The sequence below is a fragment of the Schistocerca serialis genome, chromosome 4 (genome assembly GCF_023864345.2).
Source record: "Schistocerca serialis cubense isolate TAMUIC-IGC-003099 chromosome 4, iqSchSeri2.2, whole genome shotgun sequence".
NCBI lineage: Eukaryota > Metazoa > Arthropoda > Insecta > Orthoptera > Acrididae > Schistocerca > Schistocerca serialis.
In genome coordinates this window covers 316,778,479-316,791,554 of record NC_064641.1, presented here as the reverse complement: position 1 = coordinate 316,791,554, position 13,076 = coordinate 316,778,479, and the positions used below count along the sequence as shown (strand labels likewise).

The window sequence follows — 13,076 nt, the reverse complement described above, 5'->3', positions numbered from 1 at the left end:
TTACGCAGGTTGTCTCGAAATGTACCTTACAACTTCAGTGTGCTGTACCACAAAAACTAATTAAGATATTCGCACTATGTTTGGCTTATGTGACAGACAAACTCATAAAGTTTTATTTGCTTGTGTGTTCCGGGTCGTCCTGAATGAAACACAATGACAAAGCTTCAGGAAAACACTCTGCGTGTGGAATGATTTTGTTAGACCAAATCGGACACACAGGTTCAAAGGAACTTCCAAACACGGAATAGGAAGCACCCACCGTCGTGGAGGTCGATACACCGGTGGTACAGGAATTTTACGCAGACAGGAAGCGTTGATGTGAAACATGATACTGGAGCATCTGGAACAAGTGAAGCCGATACAGCACGGGTTGGGTGTGGCAGGAGCTGCATATCCCTAGGGTAACCGTGCACCGCGTCCTTGGCAATGTCTATAGATGCACCCAAACCGGCTGCAACTGTTGAATGCATTGAAACCACGCTACAAGCCACAACGTATGCATTTTTTTACCGTTTAGAGGAGGACGAAAATTTTCTAAACCACCCATTATTTTCTGACGAAGCAACATTTCACGTTTGAGATTTTCACTCTGCAGCGGAAAGTGCGCTGATATGAAACTTCCTGGCAGATTTAAACTGTGTGCTGGACCGGGACTCGAACTCGGTCTCGGTCCGACACACAGTTTTAGTCTGCCAGGAAGTTTCAACATTTCACGTGTTTGCTAAGGTAAACCAACACAGTATTCGACTGAGCGAGGTTGCGCAGTGGTTAGCACAGTGGACTCACATTCGGGAGGACGAATGTTAAAACACGTGTCCGGCCATCCTGAATTAGGTTTTCCGTGATTTCCCTAAATCGCTTCAGGAAAATGCTGGGATGATTCCTTTGAAAGGGCAAGGCTGATTTCCTTCCACATCTTCCCCCAATTCGATGGGACCGATGACCTCACAGTGTGCTCCCCTCCCCCCCCCCCCCCCAAATCAACCAGCCAACCACAATATTCGCATCTGGGGCACAACCAATCCTTATCCTCAGGCAGAAGAGGTGTGTGACAGACGGAAAGTGAATGTGTGGTGTTGTTTCACGGTTGATCGCATTGTCGATCTATTTTTGTCCCAGAAAAAACAGTTAATTGCTGATGTGCTATAACTGTTTGCGCCTCCATAGCTGGCTGACTGCCAAGGCAGTCGTTTTCCGACAAGATACTGTATCGCCACTTTGGGCTGAGACTGAGCGAGATATTCTAGACCGGGGTTACAAGATCGCTGAGTTGTTAGAGTTAGTCAAGTTCCCTGGTCTTGGTCGCCTGGATTTCTTTCTACGGGGGTATATCAAGGACAGAGACTGTCAACCACATCAATGATTTAAAGAAACGAATGGTTGCCAATTGTGTCAGTTGATGCAGATATGTAGGCAAGTACGGATAATGCTTGAATACAGACTGGATGCTCTGCGTCCCACCAAAGGCGCACGTGTTGGAATTCCTTGAATATCACAAAAACTTTGGGAGATAATGTGCCATGTAAGGCAAAAGTTGTGTGAATATTTTAATCAGTTTGAATGCTATAACACATTAAAATAGTAGCGTACCTTTTGAAACACCCTTTATATGGTGAAATTTGTTGGCCGGATGATCTCCCTGATGCCCCTCCCCCTCCCCTTTTTCCTTCCGGAAAGCAATTTTTGTGCCGCGCCTGGTGGAGATATTGTGGTGAAGTTTGATAACGTGGGTATCAATCCTGTATTTGCCTAGTTGAATGTGAGAATTCGCCTAAAAACCACACCCAGGATGGATGGCTTAGCAGCTCTCGTTATTAATTCGTGAGACGGATTCGATCCGCGGCTGGCTCACTTCCCCATGTCCCAGAAGCAGGCGCGTTAGCGCTCTCGGGTATCCTGACGTGTAAAAATATTGTAAAAGACTGAATCAACGTTTCGACCTCAATTTGCAAGTGGTCTTCATGTGGGTATATAATAATAGTACGGCAATACAATTCGACACTTATAGACTACTTTCACTCATAACCCACCAAGCCCTTAAAAGGAGAGTAAAAAATTAAGCGTTTTTAATATTATCCATTTTCCGAGCGTGAAGCGGCGGAGACAAAAGAGGGTCGACAATGTGTCCAATGGAATGGCGCTTTGGCTCAGTTAGTAGCTGCGCATATGCACTGGTATCTCGCTACAGCAACTTACAGATACGGCAGTACACAAGGAAAAACCTCAACTGGACACTTGGCGCCCACATATAACGAAGAGGAGACGATCTAGCGCGCTGTTGCGATGTATGATACCCGACTGACAAGAACAGAAGTGGACGATTCTGATGGAAGGTGAGGATTCATAGAAATTTTTATCAACGCCGCTAATGTGCTGCCAGAGGCTTTAGTACTTAAATCATACGAACGAAGTGTCGAAAACCTGAGTTGAGAACACTGTTGCTCGAAATGTGTTGTTGTATTGTGTGAAGTACAGATAAAATGTTACTATTACTGTTAGTATTTGTTGATAGTATTGGAATTTTATTGGTTTACATTGAAGATAGAAGCCAGCAACCATCATTGCGGTTCATGTTTGTGAACTCCTTTAACATCTCGAGCGCTTCTCTTATCTTCTTTTGGCATGTAATAGATTGTCTAGCTGGTACGTAAGCCCCATTGAACTGTATATGTTAGCCATATAAATTTATATTTTCTGCCACTGTGAATTCATTATGCCCTCCCAGTCGTATCAGACGTTTGCGTTTTCAGTGATATCCTGATCAGTCAAATAGTCTCTCACTTCCACGCTCCCCCTCCCCTTAAAGAGCCTTTAGCGTATCATCGACTGCATATTAGGTGGACCCTAGCCGTTCTACAAATTTATTGTTGCTCCAATACATAGTTCTGATACCCACTCGGCGAAGAATTATTTTCCCGACATGTTCGGCGTCTCTTGCACGTATGGTAGAAGAGTTGTGCGTACTTCATCCGTCTGCTAGTGTCAGTCTTTTCCGTTCTTCGTGGAATCAGCACCTCATCCACAACCTGGGCTTCTTTATTTGTCACCACTCCTGTGGCTTGATGCGGCCCACCACGGATTCATGTTCTGTGTTGACATCTTCACCTCAGAGTAGCATTTGCAACCTACATTCTCAATTACTTGTTGGGTGTATTCCAAACTTTGTCTTTCCGTACATTTTTTACCCTCTACAACTCCCACTCATACCATGGACGTTACTCCGTGATGCATTAACACACGTGCTATCATCCAGCCGCCTTCTTCTTGTCATTGTTTTCCATTAGTTCCATTCCTCGGCGACCCTGTGAAGAACCTCTTCATTTCTTATCAGCTTACCAAACCTTCAATGTCCTTCTATAGCAGCACTTCCCAAACGCTTCGATTCTCATCTTTTCCGATTCCCCAGCAGTCTATGGTTCTGATCCTCATTCCTTTTATATTTCTTCGGTATACCACTAAAAATTAATCTATGCTCCTCAAACTGTTCGTTCTGTTCGAGAGGTCTTGTAATCCTTTTCCTTCACTTTCGCTGAGGACAGCAATGTCGTTAGCGAATCTAGTTATTGATATCCATTCATCCTGAACTTTAATCCCATTCTTGAGCCGTTCTTTTACTTGCATTACTGCTTCTTCGATGTCTAGATTGAACGGTGGGGACAACAGACCGATCTTGAACCATTTGTAACCCGAGCACTTCATTCTTCGTCTTTCAGACTTATCGTTCCCTCTTGTTTCTTGCACATATAGTATTTTACTCGTCTTTCCCTGTAACTTACTCCTGTTCTTGTTAAAATTTCGAACATTTTACATTGCCATACGCTTTCTCTAGGTCGACAAATCCTGTGACTACTCCTCGAAATTTTGTAAGTCTTGCTTCCATCATCAGCCTTATGTCAGAACTGTTTCTTTGATTCCTTTACCTTCCCTATAGCCAAACTCTTTGTCTTCAGACAGATCCTCAAGTTTCTTTTCCAATCTGCTGTATGTTACTGCTGTCAGCAGCTTGGCTGCATGAGCTGTTAAGCTGGATGTGCAATAGTTTCCGCAGTTATATGCCCTTGTTATATTCGCAGCTGTGTAAATGATAGTTTTCAGAAAGTCTGACATCAACTTGAATAATAATTTAGTTACCACGTATCCCAATGATTTAAAAATTTCATGAGATTGTTACCTATCGTTTCTATCTTATTTGATCATAAGTGCTCCAAACCTCTGTTAGACGTTGACTCTAGTTGGTTGGTTAGTTAGCTGCATATTTCAGGTATCATTTGAACGATTCTTTTATCGAAATTATGTATAATGAATTATCTTACAGTATATGTGTACATGCTTAGTGTTAATATTTACGAACACATACTTCTTTTTAGTCCTACTGGATCTCCGATGTCTTCAATACAGATTCTCATTTCTTCATCTATCAAGACATCAGACAGGTCCTCGCTATCGACTGCAGTTAACAGTGGAATTCCCATTGAACTCTTCATGCTGCCTCCCTTGCTTTTAATTCCATCTAAGGTTTTTCGATTTCTTTTCAGCAGTCGTTTTGTCTGGTCTTATCTGCAATTACACTCGTAAGTGGCTTACATAGATGTATTCCTGTCTTTTGCTAAACATTGTATTTCCTTCTCCAGTTTGCGAAATTCTTCAGTTACTCTAGTTTTCTTCGCAATTACCCACATTGCAGCTATGTTTGTCAGTCCAGTTTCTGAGATTTCCGTTTTTAGAGATGTACATCCTCTTCAGTTTAGCTGCCTATTGGGTTTTCATTATCTCAGTATCTGCAGCCTCAGAGATCTTTCAAAGCATCTCATCATTCCTCAGTACTTCAGAAGTCCTCTCCCTTGCCAGAATCTACGTCTGCTATGGAGTACGTCTTACAATCCTATATCTGAGAAAATAATTCTCTGCCTGGTTGTTATGTAATCCAACTGAAATCTTCGCGTATCTCCAGACCTTTTCCAAGTATACTTCCTCCTCTTGCGATTTTTGCACGATGTGTTCGTTATTGCTAGATGGAATGTATTACAGAACTCAAGTAGTCTTTCTTCTCTCATTCGTACTCCCTGCCCATATTCTCCCGTCACTGCGCCTTCAGTATCTTCCCCTACCACAGTTTCCATTCTTTCATTATTATTGGAGTATCATCTCCCTTTTCATGATGAATTACCCCTTCAATATTCTTATTTACTTTTTCTATCTCTTCATTTTTTGCTTGCGACGTCGTCATGTAAACCAAACTATTATTGTAGGCATTGATTTTCTGTCGATTCATATGAGGTTAACCCTGTTTCTCAACCTTTACGATAACCTAGCATCTGCTCTGTCTTCTATTTACAGTGAATTCTATCCTTCATACTATTTTTCCTATATATAAGAAACCTTGCCTTAGACACTGTGAGAACGCGTACTATAGCTCTAAATCTTAAACATGGCTGCGAATCAGCAACTGTGTAAATCTGAAGAGGCTGAAAAAATCAGCGAATCAGTTGCAAAATAAAGGCTTGTTAGCCCTTGACCTAAATTTCGATATTTCTAAAAATGTCTTCTTCAGCAGGGGTATTATATCACATGATGGTACATTAGAATAGCTGAAGCCGAGATGCTCTTGTCATATATAAAATTGACAAAAACAAGAATTAAACCAAACAATGGCTTTAGATAGCAGCCAGATTACATTTAACGTACTTCAGAGTGAATGCTCACTGGTAAATGCCCACAGGTAGAGGCTCTTGCCAAAATAAACTTATAACAGGAGTCACGTGATAAAATATTTGCATACGTTAAGTGTACATGATGCCAGAGACAGAGGGCAGCTGTTACGAATTATCCCAAGCATGGCTTGGGATAATTCTTGTTTTGTCAATTTCATATATGACAAGAGTCGCCCGTCTTTAGTTATTATAATGTACCATCGTGTGATGTAGCAAGGCCCACTCCTTTTGAAGAAGACAATTTTTAAAAATATCGAAATCTAGGTCAAGGGCTAATAATCCTTTCTTTTGCAGCTGGTTGGCTAGGTTTTTCAACAGCTTCTAACATTATTTCTGGTACACCAAAATACAATAACGGGAGAGTTGTATATACTGGCGTGGCTGGTTGCGATCAGAGCTCATGAGGCTACTCACCCAGAAAAGCGGTTGGCGAGATGATGCCAGTCCTCTTGGCGACCAGGATGGCGATGCCCGTCTCCATGAAGGGAACCGTGAAGTCCACGGCGTTCTCACGCTCCGAGTTTATCATCAGAGACGTCATCACCATGTCCGTCTTGCGGTTCACCAGGTCCGCGATCAGACCGTTCCACTTGCCGTTCTGCAAAAGGCCGGAACACTGACGTCAGCACAAAAGGATGGAAGCCAGCTTTTGGATTACGATTAACATTTTTGCATAGTCTCAAAGTACTCATTGAAAGTGGGAGTGATCATTCGAAAAATATCCATTAAAAGCATTAGAGTAACCCTACAGAACACTCGTGAAATCCCGCTATTATTATCAAAAATCATAATTTGAAAACTGTTAGAGGTAGTTGTTAACGTATACCATCTCTTAAAGTTTTTACTTATATGCCAGCATTTCTATGTGCGTCCCCCTCGTCGTTCATAGAACATCAATGATATATTCTGTTGCTGCCCCTGTACGAGTCAGAACTGCTGCATCAACAGTTATAATTGTTTCGTTGATTCGTGAACAAAGTGTAGCAATGTCACTGACTGATGTTTTGTAAACGCGATACTTGATGTAATCCCACAAAAATAAGTCTAAAGGTGTGACATTGGGAGAGCATGGTGATCTTGCGATGCGACCATCACGACCTATCCACATCTCATGAAATGTGTAATTCATCACGTCCCCAGTTCAAACCCCAATTTGACCTATAGGGGCTGCGTTGAAATGCAGCTTGCGCTCGGCCAACACATGCTTCAAATACACGGGGATGTCCACTTCGAGGAAGGTCTTCGATACTGCCTGTCTCTTTAAAGTTTTAAGAAATACACAGACATGTTTTATTCGATCTTTGACGAAAGTAGTCTTCAGCACACCTTTGCAGTCGTGGCCGTTGTTGACGTTTCGACACTGGAGCCGATACCTGTCAATCGCGAAGCTGGCATCACGAGCCTGAGTGCACCCTGGTCCAGTCCTCCCATGAAGGAAAATCCCAGGCAGTACCGGGAATCAGACCCGGGTCCCCCATATGAGGGTCTGTCGCGTTGACCACTCGGCTACCGAGGCGGACCTTACATATATGATGGGAATCCTTGGTAATCTTCATAATCTCAAGTATAGTAATGAAGTACGTGTTTTTTGCCCAAGGTGATTGAGGGTACTGCCTCCTCAGTTTTACGCTAATTCTATGCCCCGTCTTAATTTTCTTCATCTATAAAAGGTCCTTATTGTAATAGTGGTACTGTAGAGATGGCACAATTTATCTGCACAAACCCCAAAAATACAAAACACTGATCTAAATCGTAACCATGTCTAATTCAAAATCGTAGTATCCGGAATAAAACGGAAACCGGCCGAAGCTCATAACACAAACAAACCAAGTTAGTTGTGAAGCCCGTTCGTTGTATGCATGGACATTAGCTGAAAGCTGGACATGTAGCGCAAACACATGGATTTTAAACCTTGTGGCTGCGCATACAAAGCTGTTATTTGTTCCTTTTTAGTTTGTTTTCCTTTCTTTCTGGTTACGCTACCTTTTTAAAGTCATTAATAATTTCTTCTTGAGTGAGGGTGCGACGGAATATTTGACGTCGGAGCAGGTGTGGCTTAGGTGTAGCGTTCAGAGGCTGCACGCAGGTTCCAAGTGCGCAGGTGTGTCTTCTGACTGAATGCCCGTATCATGTGCTGGTGGTACCCCTCTCGGAAAGGAGGCACCTACCTGCATCAGTGGAAATCGGCTGATGAAAATCCTCTTGCAAGGTACAGGACGAGTCACCCTGTTCTATAGCCCTTGGAGACGCTTTATACGTGGTGTTTCACAATTTCATGTTGCTCACTTGTAGAGGTTGTAGATGGGAATAGTAGGTCAAGTTTTACATAACCGGAAACGTCATCCAGCTATGCTAAAGAGCGTCAGAGTTACAGGCGCCGGCGTCTGCAAATATATGTGTGTACAGTGTGATTCCGTAATGATGTTACAAAATTTTTCTAGGATGATGAAGGAGGATGAGTTTATCAATTTGAGGTAAGGGTCCCTGTACCGGAAACGAACGAGTCGAAAGTTATAAGCGAAACCCGTTCTGATACCTCTGCTACTGGAATACATGTATTGGCAGTGTTGTTGCTAAGATTGTAGGATATGAAACTTTTAGAGATGCTAATATGGATCAAAACAAGGAAGAAACGTCCAGTAAACATAGGCTCTAAAGCGCATACATAAGGAGCTACTGTGAAACGCATCTTGTCTATTGAACAAATGCTCATAGCACTTAAGATATACATCTTAGACCCAACGTTTCCCGGATTTTTTCTTGTTTTTGGCCCATACTACCACCTCCGAAAGTTGCCTACCTTACAATCTTAGCAACAACAGTACCAGTATACGTATTCCAATGTCAGAGGTACGGAAACTCTTCTCACTTATAGCTTTTGACTCGTCCGTTTCCGGTGCAGAGACCCTTACATCAAATAGGTACATTTATCCATCTTAACATCATCACGAAATCACCCTTTATATGCATACATTTATAGGCATCTGCTTGTAGCTTTGATGCTATGTAGCATCGTTGAGTGTCTTTCCCGGACATGGGTTCCTGTGTAATACTTGATCTTCTAAGTCCCCTCTATAATCTCTAGAAGTGTGTAACATGAATTGTGGAACACCCTGCACGCATGTCTGCCTTATTCCTTTCCCAGAGATTCCTGGTTTGTCCATATTCCCGCAGGGTTAATTCGAACCACGTACTGTGGTGGCATGGGGTCTCGTCTGTCGCTTGCATAGGCGTTCTTGGTGGAAACAACCACATTGGTGTGCCGTCGGCAGTGTAAACAGGAATATCACGGAAGTGTCACCTTTGAAAACTTTGTATGTTGAACAGTAGCGAGTTGCTTCATTGTAATGTCATATACAAAATAACTCAATAAAATTAGCAGGTAAGTTTCTTGCTGCTGACATCGCAATGAACGTCACCACATAACCACCTGAGCACTGATGGTGTGGCTGTGTCGTTAAAATGTACATTGCTGCAATAAAAACGCTGTAAAAGACAGTAGATGGTTGTTATTGCTCCGTTTGACTACTGTTTAAGCGGATCTGCTGATGATGGAATTATAAAACTCTGAAATGCGTGTTGGAAAGATAAATAAATGTAACAAGTATTTATGTACTTAATGATGTGTCGACAGAAGTGCCGACACAGTGTTATTTTGAGGGGGCCGATAGGCACGCTATAAGCTCACGCAGAATATCTTGAAGTCTGAACCAGGACGCTCAATGAATTGCTATAAAGAAAAGTACGTTGCTTTGGGAATACTTAACTTTTAATCCGTCATTGGTTTACAACGTTCTTGATGAGACATTTCATACGATAACTATCAAACTATGTAAGGCTAATGGCGCCTTGCTAGGTCGTAGCCATGGACTTAGCTGAAGGCTATTCTAACTGTCTCTCGGCAATTGAGAGAAAGGCTTCGTCAGTGTAGTCGCTAGCAATGTCGTCGTACAACTGGGGCGAGTCCTATTCCGTATCTCGAGACCTGCCTTGTGGTGGCGCTCGGTCTGCGATCACACGGTGGCGACACGCGGGTCCGACATGTACTAAATGGACCGCGGCCGATTTAAGCTACCACCTAGCAAGCGTGGTGCCTGGCGGTGACACCACACTTAAAATTGCTAAAATCATGATACTGTGAATAAATTGTCGACACGTTGTACCTTACTCTTACAGTTAATGCAGTTCTAAGAATATTTTTATAGGTAAAAATAGTGTATTTGTTAGTGGCACATTTCATCCATAATATTCACAGGTTAACCTGAAGTGATTCTCTCTGTTGTGGTGGTGGACGTTCTCTAACAACTGACGCCTTGAAGTCTGCTACCCGTCTGGTGGAGTTCGCACAACACTCCAGCCAGCTGCGTGGCTTAGCAAACCGGAACCTGACAGGCCGCCGTATCGGTTTGCACGGCTAACTGGTGTGTTCGCCATGCTGCGCTTCACGCAGCTCGACCATTTAACATACTCCGATGGATTTTTATAGCTATAATAATTTAGGACGTCCGTTTGAAGAGGCTTATATCTATACAATGAAGCATCGTTTATTCTGCTCTCGTTAATATAGATCTCCTTTTCATCAGGATCGGCATTTTTTAAACTACAATAGCTGGACAGTATTCGATACTTCATAGGTAATAGCAGCTACAGTCGACGACGATAATTCTTAAATTGAAATTCAGCGTACCACCGTATTCGGATCCTGCCAGCTACAACTTTGACAAGTTAACACTGTGTTCTACAGAACTGTATTGCCTCCCTTTGTTGTGGGCGCAAAATGGCGTCAAAGAGCAAGAAGGTGACAGTGTCAATAGACAAAAATATGTGCTCTCACCGTTGGAATGATTTATAATGATGTTCTGAACTAGATCGGAAACAACGACTTGTAAAAAAAAGATTAATTTTCCTTCAGTTTTGCTAGAAGCTTGAAGGTTTGTCAGTTACAGGTTTTGATCAGGAATTGAAAAGAAAGAACACGAGAGAAAAAAGTATTTTCGCACTTGTGTACTCGATATTTTATGTTGACTGTAATCCCAACATGCGTTTCGGCAAAGTGCTGCTGACCTCTTCAGCAGTGGCTTTTTGTAGTTTTTGGGACCCTACAGCTACGTGAATTATAAAACCTTTGATATAATAGAAAGGCATACAGACCTGTAACACAACAAGATTCCGCCTTAAGCCGTTATCAAGTACTAGGCTTTAATAACTGAACTTATCTGCGGACGGACGGTCTCACCAGAATACATATAACACACCTGATCATACTACAGTTATACCATTGTATCTGTAGCTATATTTTGCTGATTTTCGTAGAACTGCAGTTGAGGATCACTCATGGCCCTTGACGGACATTAACACTGCCCAAAAAAACGTGAAGCACCCAGAAGACATGGTCGGATTTTACTGCATCTTCATACACATACGAGTACACACCATAAGCGTATAGGCAAATGTTTATTCATTTTCGTACAACTGCAGATGAGAGTTGTTTGCGTGCCAGTGGTCGACATGAACACTGCCTGAAAAAAGTGAAAGACCCACCGGACATGGTTGGATTTTAATTTATATCCGTAGACACACACACCTTTGCGTACATGAACGAATACATGATCAGAGGTGCAATTCTCTGCGACAGGTAGAAAACCCACCTGAATTAGTGTTGTTCGTATTTAACATTGTTGTCAGGCTTGATAAGGTATATAAGGGGCGTGCACAGTGTCAGAAGTTGAGGGATCACGTGAAGGATACGGAGATACCGTGTACTAGTATGAGATAGCGTAATCAGCATAGACAGATTTTGAGACAGTGTTATAAGAGAATCGATAGAAATTAAAATGGCTGACGATCTTATGAACCGTGACACAGGGTACCAGCTAAGCAGAGCCTGGGATCCGGCTCTGGAATTGTTAAAGGAGCTGGCCCCCAGTTGCAACACTACACAAACAGAAGAACCAGAGACATGGAGATGGAAAACGAGCCCCTGACGGACTGCCAGGCGCACCAGACCGAAGATGGAACACCCAGAAGTGGGACTGGTGGACGCGGACCGTAGAGGGAACATCCAGAGCCGCAGCGGACGAAAAACGGAGCGGCAACGCTCCAACAGGTCGTGGTGAACGGGCGCGGACCGCAGGGGGAACGCTTGGTACCCCAAACCGTAGATGAAACCCCTAGGAGCGGGTTTGGTGGGCGCGGACCGCAGAGGGAACACCTAGAACCGCTGCGGACGGAAAACGGAGCAGCAACGCTCCAGCCGGTCGCAGGGAATGGGCGCGGACCACAGAGGAAGCGCCTGCAGCCGTTGGTGGAGGGGGAAGGCCATAGGCATAAATACTGGCAGGTCCACTCGAGGAGCAGTCTCAGGTCGCACCTGATGAAGGTCACGAGCTACGTGACCGAAATATCGTGCAAGTACGACGCTGATATCCGGCAGAACACCTGACAACACAAGATGTCAGCATAGACAGACTTTGAAAGGGGACTCATAGTCGGTCTTCATTTCGCCAGCTGGTCGAATAGTGCAAAATCCAGATTTGTGGGGCCTTCAGAGGGACAGTCGCTGCATGTTGGACTACAGTGGAACGTGTGAGCAGGCGTACTCACCGTCGAGGTTCCGGTCTAATACGTCCGACCACCACAAAGGAGAAATACCAAGCTTATCGCGAAAGACCGTTGAGAAAGTTTAGAAAATTGACGTTTTCAGTTGACTACAGAATGTCCTACTACCGCCAATGAACATTTGGCGTAAGGATAGCGAAGAAAAGGTAAGGGAAATTAGAGCTTGTACGGACGCTTAAAGACAGCTGTTTTTTCCTCACCCCATTTGCGGGTAGAAGAGGAAAGGAAGTAGCTAGAATGGTACATGGTATCCCCCGCCATGCACCATACGGTGCACGTACGTAGACGAAAATGCAATGTGTTTCCTTGTGTATTTGTTTTCAAGTCGGGAACAAACGGAGTTCGTGAAAATGCGTTTTCCTCATACCGAAAGGTTATACGTTAGATCCTGCGACGCAAATAGCTTATGAACTGGAAACATCTATCCCTCTACAGCCAGTTACTACGTAGTACCAAAATGAAGCAGCTAAACAGAATATAGCTTTGAAAATTACGCAAGCTTATGGTACCACTTGGAAGTCAGAGATACACTCCTGGAAATGAAATAAGAACACCGTGAATTCATTGTCCCAGGAAGGGGAAACTTTATTGACACATTCCTGGGGTCGGATACAACACATGATCACACTGACAGAACCACAGGCACATAGACACAGGCAACAGAGCATGCACAATGTCGGCACTAGTACAGTGTATATCCACCTTTCGCAGCAATGCAGGCTGCTATTCTCCCATGGAGACGATCGT

At 43.4% G+C, this 13,076-nt stretch overlaps 1 protein-coding gene across 1 annotated transcript in view; it reads right to left on the bottom strand.

The window, feature by feature from the left end:
* LOC126474415 (glutamate receptor ionotropic, NMDA 2D-like) overlaps positions 1 to 13,076 on the bottom strand; it is a 580,517-nt gene that overhangs the window by 267,746 nt on the left and 299,695 nt on the right. Inside the window, exon 4 of the mRNA XM_050101884.1 lies at positions 6,126 to 6,309. Coding sequence (XP_049957841.1) covers positions 6,126 to 6,309 — 184 coding nt within the window. The remainder of the gene's footprint in view (positions 1 to 6,125; positions 6,310 to 13,076) is intronic.